Genomic DNA, 5446 nt, shown 5'->3' with positions numbered 1-5446 from the left:
GAGAAAACATTAAAACAATATTATCAATTATCTTTGTCGAAAATTACGGATTTGTTTTAAACACATGTCATGACACGGCGAAACGTGCGGAGAACAAGGGTGGGTTTTCCCGTTATTTTCTCCCGACTCCGATGACCGATTGAGCCTAAATTTTCACAGGTTTGTTATTTTTTATATCAGTTGTGATCCACGAAGTGTGGGCCTTTGGACAATACTGTTTACCGAAAGTATCCAATGGCTTTAATGAGAAGGAAACAATGTACTTAAAGCTTCATTGTTAAGCAATGACTAATTATTAGGTGACTGGACAGGATCACCTAAGATCTTTCCCGCTCTAAAGAAATGTGCGTCCCTCAAGCCATACAAGCTCAACCACCACCAGTTGTCCAGCGTCCTCCTGAAGACAAGCAGAGTATACTGTACGAAACGTCGAGACCACACCGGGTCTTTTAAGAGCCAACACTCTCTCAAAAGGTATATTATTATACATGGTTGTACACGCAAGTGTACTATTTTTAAGGGTCTTAATAAGTGATTTATTGCATACAATGGGTTTCCATGGTGTTCATCACGTGAGACAAAAACAACAGTATCAACCAATTGAGGACTAGGCGTGGTTGATTAGCATTTGTATAAAATAAGTGCTGCTGCCAATATTTCGCTCCATTATTTGGAATCGGACCAAACTGTTGTCAACGTACAAGGTAAGATGCGACTTTTTTTTCATTTTTCAAAATTATGTTTAAAAAATTTGGCCTTTTTGAGCCAGGATTTGCGGTTGAAAAAAACTGCAAGCATTAAACATGTTCTTCAGACTGATTTGAGGCCGTTTTATTATTCGACACTTTTTTTAAAAAGGGCCTTTATGAACCAAGATTTTTTGTTAAATAACTGCAAGGGGTATAATTTGTTCTTTTGACTGATTAATGACCATTTTATTTTCGGACATTTAACAAAAAAGTGGGCCTTTATGAGACAGGCTTTTTGTTTTTTTAAACTGCAAGGGTTAAACTTCTTCTTGGGACTGATTTGGGACCATTTTGTTTTGTTCGGCAATTTTTTTTTACCATTTTCTTTGAAAATAGGCCCTTTTGAAGCAGATATTTTGGTTAAAATACACTGCAAGGGGTTGAACTTATTCTTTCGATTAATGTTTTACCATTTCATTTTTCGGCCAGTTTTTGAAACAGGCTCTTTTGAGCAAAGATTTATTTAAAGAAAACTGCAAGGGGTTAAACTTGTTCTGTTGACTGATTTGGGATCATTTTATTTTACGGTCAAATTAAAAAAATGGTTTTTTTTTGAGCCAGGATTTTTGTTACAAAACGGCAAGGGGTTAAACTTGTTATTTTGAATGATTTGAACCTTTTGATGTTTCGGCCAATTTAACAAATATATATATATATTTTTAGCCAGGATTTTTATTAAAAAAAACTGCAAATGGTTAAATTTGGGGGGTTTTCGACTGATATGGGACCAATTTATATTTTCTGCCAATTTTTAAAACGTTTTTTTTTCAGCCAGGATTTTCAGTTATAAAAACTGCAAGGGTGAAACTTGTTCTTTTGACTGATTTGGGACCATTTTATTTTCGGCCAATTGTTTAAAAAATGGCACCCTTTGAGCCACGATTTTTCATTGAAAAAACTGCAAGGGGTTAAACCTGTTCTTTTCACTGATAGGGGGGAATTGTATTTTTTCGGGAATAACAAAAAAAAAGAAAGTTTTGTTTGATTGTACCACACGTCGGCCCTCATTCTGCATAAATATCTGTGCGCTTTCATGGTGTACGAATCGTAATTATTTACGTAAATATTTGCGTAAACTAGTCCTTACTGCTGAAATAAATGTGAATTTAAATTAATAAAATCTATGATTGTCATCATTTGTTCTCAGATTCTCTCGCTTCAAGTCAAAGACTAAAGATTCAACGTTGCAACAATGAAGGTCCTGTGTGTGCTTTTGATTCTGGCCGTTGTTGGTAAGTACTTATCAGAATATAATTACTAGGGGGTGCGTTTCACTTGCGCTAACGTTCGCCAAAATGGAACGCTAGGTGGCAGCAGACTTACCAGGTAAATGCCCACTGTTTACGTAGTTCTGATCATGCGCACATTACCGAGAATAATGTACTTTACCCACAGATTTAAAGAACTTCTTAATATCTGTGATTTGTCCTAGTAATTCTGCTGCCACCAAGCGTCCCGAAATTCCCATACTGTGAGTGGAACGAGTTGTGCGCGGCCATCGATGGCGAACGTATAACAACATTGGTTTGATTCTCGGCATACGACACTCAGTGTTTTTATATTTTCAGCCCCACAATTTTTGGGGAACTGACGACCCACCAGTCTTAAAAAATGGAATGATCCAGTCTAGGATAACTAACCTTTTTCAACTTTTAACTTGCTTTGCAACTGAAAAACAACAACAAAATTGCGCAAATTGAGACTCGGAACACCTGGGGCCAATTTCATAGAGATGCTTAAGTCAAAAATTTGCTTAGGCACGAAAATAGCACGCCTTTTTTCAAAACATGTATGCCATATACTTTGCTTGTGACCGGTATTTAGCTGTTGTTTACTTAGCATATCAATTGAGTGGAGTCTTGGCCGGTGATCTGATTTTACTAAGCAAGGATTTTTTTGCTTAAGCAAAATTTTGTGCTTAAGCAGCTCTATGAAATTGGGCCCTGTTCTTAAGTGTTTTTTGTTTGTTATTGTATTACTATATATAGGACACAGTCTGGCGCTCAAATGCAAGAAGTGCACCGGGGCAGAGTGTGCTGCTACGTTGACGTCAGGGGAATGCACCGAGTCCTTCTGCTATGTACGTGAACATAAACCACACCGATTTCTTTAATATCCAAATTGTTTCTTTATGACAAACAAACATACAAACACCCCCCAACAAACACCCCAAGACAGTGTTCCAATGTTTAGACTGCTTGACTTCACAAGCTGGTGGTAGGTTCGAGTTCTACCAAATTAACCACTGCTTTCACAAGTATTGTCGTCTAGTTACCGAAGTAATAGTTCTTGAGAAAGAGGTAATTTCTCGCCCAAATAACAAACTACCTCATTCAGGCCTGAAGCCTTATTTAGGCATCTGAAAATGCACATTGTGCAACAATTGTTGTTTTCTGTCATTGTTCTTTTGCAACTTCGATGACCAATATTGTGTTTCCAAATTTTCACAGATTTGTTGTTTTATGCAATTATGTTGAGGGATACACCAAGTGAGAATACTGGTCTTTGACAACTACCCAACGTGTCCAGTGCCCTTTCCTGACATATTGCCTATATTCTATCAATATATCAGTGCATTTATAAACAAGAGACATTTGTTGTTGTTTATGTTTACAGCGAAAAAGTAAGGATTACGTACTTCTTGAGGCTGGTTGCGGAACCACATCCTTGTGCACAAAGGAGGAGTGCAAGTCCGAATCCAATGGCATCACTAAATGCTGCTGCAAAAAAGATGACTGCAACAGCGCAGGTGCTGTGACCTTCAACCTGGTTGCCCTTGTAACGCTGGTTACAGCAACATTCGTGTTTTAGAAAATCACGATATGTTTAAGTTTACCAATTTTGTAGGCCAACACAATTTGAGCTGAGGGCTTTGATATAGTTTAGGTTTAGTTTATAGTTTAGGTTGTGTGTCAATTTGTTTACTGTGTGACTCTTCTACACTATGATGATAATGGGTGCGTTTGATTAGCTTCCCTGGGTCTTCCCCGCGGTGCTCACTCGGGTGAGCCCCTGACAAGAGGTAATCGGACGATCACTCACCGCTCTCGTAGTGACGTCATGCACCTGGGGCCAGCCCCAAAGTGACCCACTCCACAAACAGGGCACTGGGGGCTGACCCGGGTGAGCCCCTGGAATGACGTCAAAGCTATTCGAACACACCGCGGGGCAGACCGGGGTCGACCCAGGAAAGCTAAACGAACGCACCCATTATTTGAAAGCCTGTGACGATGTTCTTTTAGTTCATTTATAAATATGATACCTTTGGGACATTGGTGGCAGCAAATACACCAACTCATCCCGACTGCCATAGACCTTTAAATCGCAAATACTCGGCACGAGCACTTTTCGCGTGGAATGAGGTGCATGCTGGTCTAGCTAGCGATCAATTTTGATTGCTAGCTAGACTAGCCTGAACATCTAACGTCACACTTCGAGGCTCGTGAATAACGCAAGAGACCTGCCTCCAGACCGGCGTGTATTTTCACCTTAGATTTCACATAGAGATACACAGTCAAAATTCTATTGCGGACTGTTTGGTCATCTATGGAAAGCTCATGTCACTGCACGTTTATCACAAGATATCATTGTATCCAATGGAATCACTAGATCTGCGGAGCAGGGACCTGTCTTATAAAGACTGGGGCCCAGTCTATAGCTAGACCAACATGCACCTCATTCAAATGGAAGTGCCTGCGCAATGGATATTTGCAAAAAGGTCTATGCTTGACGTTGGGATGCATGCAGCTGCTGTGTGTCAAGACTTACAAGGTAAATCCATGTGCGCATGCTCAGATCTAAGAAAGCAACTTGCGGAAATTTATGTCTGCTGCCACCTAGCGTTTCAAAGTCTCCTGTTGGTGTGTCTAGTAGTTATGAACATTTGAGGCTTGATGACACTGCACACGCGGTGCTAGATTTTAACTAATAATTATTTAATTCTTAAATGTGCCAATGGAAATTAAATTTCTGTATATCTATGATGCGGGCAATAAAACATTATAATTTTAATTCTGAAACAACGTTCTCGTATAAAGAATACCGCAACAATTAATTGGTTGCCACTTTCTCTAGCACGTAGAGACTGTATTCAGCTAAGTCTTTCACAAGTGACTTCTATTACATCTTTTGTTGTAAATATAAAATAAAAAAAATTACATTGAATTATCAAAAATCAAGTTATAACTCTGCCTTCAATGGTCCCCTTGGCATACCCCGCCCACTGAAGATTGGCTGAAAATGTATCCAGTGGAGTCAACAACCAACCTGTATAACCCACGCGAAGAAATACCAACATAAATAGATTTAAAAACAGCGATTCACCTCTCGCCGAATATAACCACCTAAACACCACATTACCCCCAAGTGCTCAAAATGGATCCGCCTTCAAGCTACCTACGCTATAAGTAATCATGGTTTCGTAGTTATCAAATCTACAGAGTCACAAAATAGCCCTAAACCTTGTTTGCCCGCGTACTCTAGCCATGTACTTTGACGTATACTTTAAAGGGCTATTATGTACTTTTTGAATGACAAAAAACACAATGTCCATAGATCTGCGTTTCACTTACACAGTTTGAAGATAATGATAGTAGAAAGAATTCCTGAAAATATTACTGGCTGAGGTGCTGTAGTTTTTGAGAAATGAGTAAAACAAATGTCATGAAAATAATTTTCGTCTCACTGATCATGAGACG

At 39.1% G+C, this 5446-nt stretch overlaps 1 protein-coding gene across 1 annotated transcript; it reads left to right on the top strand.

The window, feature by feature from the left end:
* The first annotated feature begins 636 nt into the window (after nt 1-636).
* LOC139943054 (uncharacterized) lies at nt 637-5196 on the top strand. The gene is made up of 4 exons (XM_071939865.1): nt 637-704; nt 1897-1981; nt 2738-2829; nt 3366-5196. Exons 2-4 carry the CDS (start codon nt 1942-1944, stop codon nt 3558-3560), a joined length of 327 nt encoding a protein of 108 aa, XP_071795966.1. The 5' UTR covers nt 637-704; nt 1897-1941; the 3' UTR covers nt 3561-5196.
* The last annotated feature ends 250 nt before the right edge of the window (nt 5197-5446 follow it).

The sequence above is a fragment of the Asterias amurensis genome, chromosome 10 (genome assembly GCF_032118995.1).
Source record: "Asterias amurensis chromosome 10, ASM3211899v1".
Classification (NCBI taxonomy): Eukaryota; Metazoa; Echinodermata; class Asteroidea; order Forcipulatida; family Asteriidae; genus Asterias; species Asterias amurensis.
Note: the sequence above shows the minus strand (reverse complement) of the source record. Positions and strands in the feature narration are given on the sequence as shown.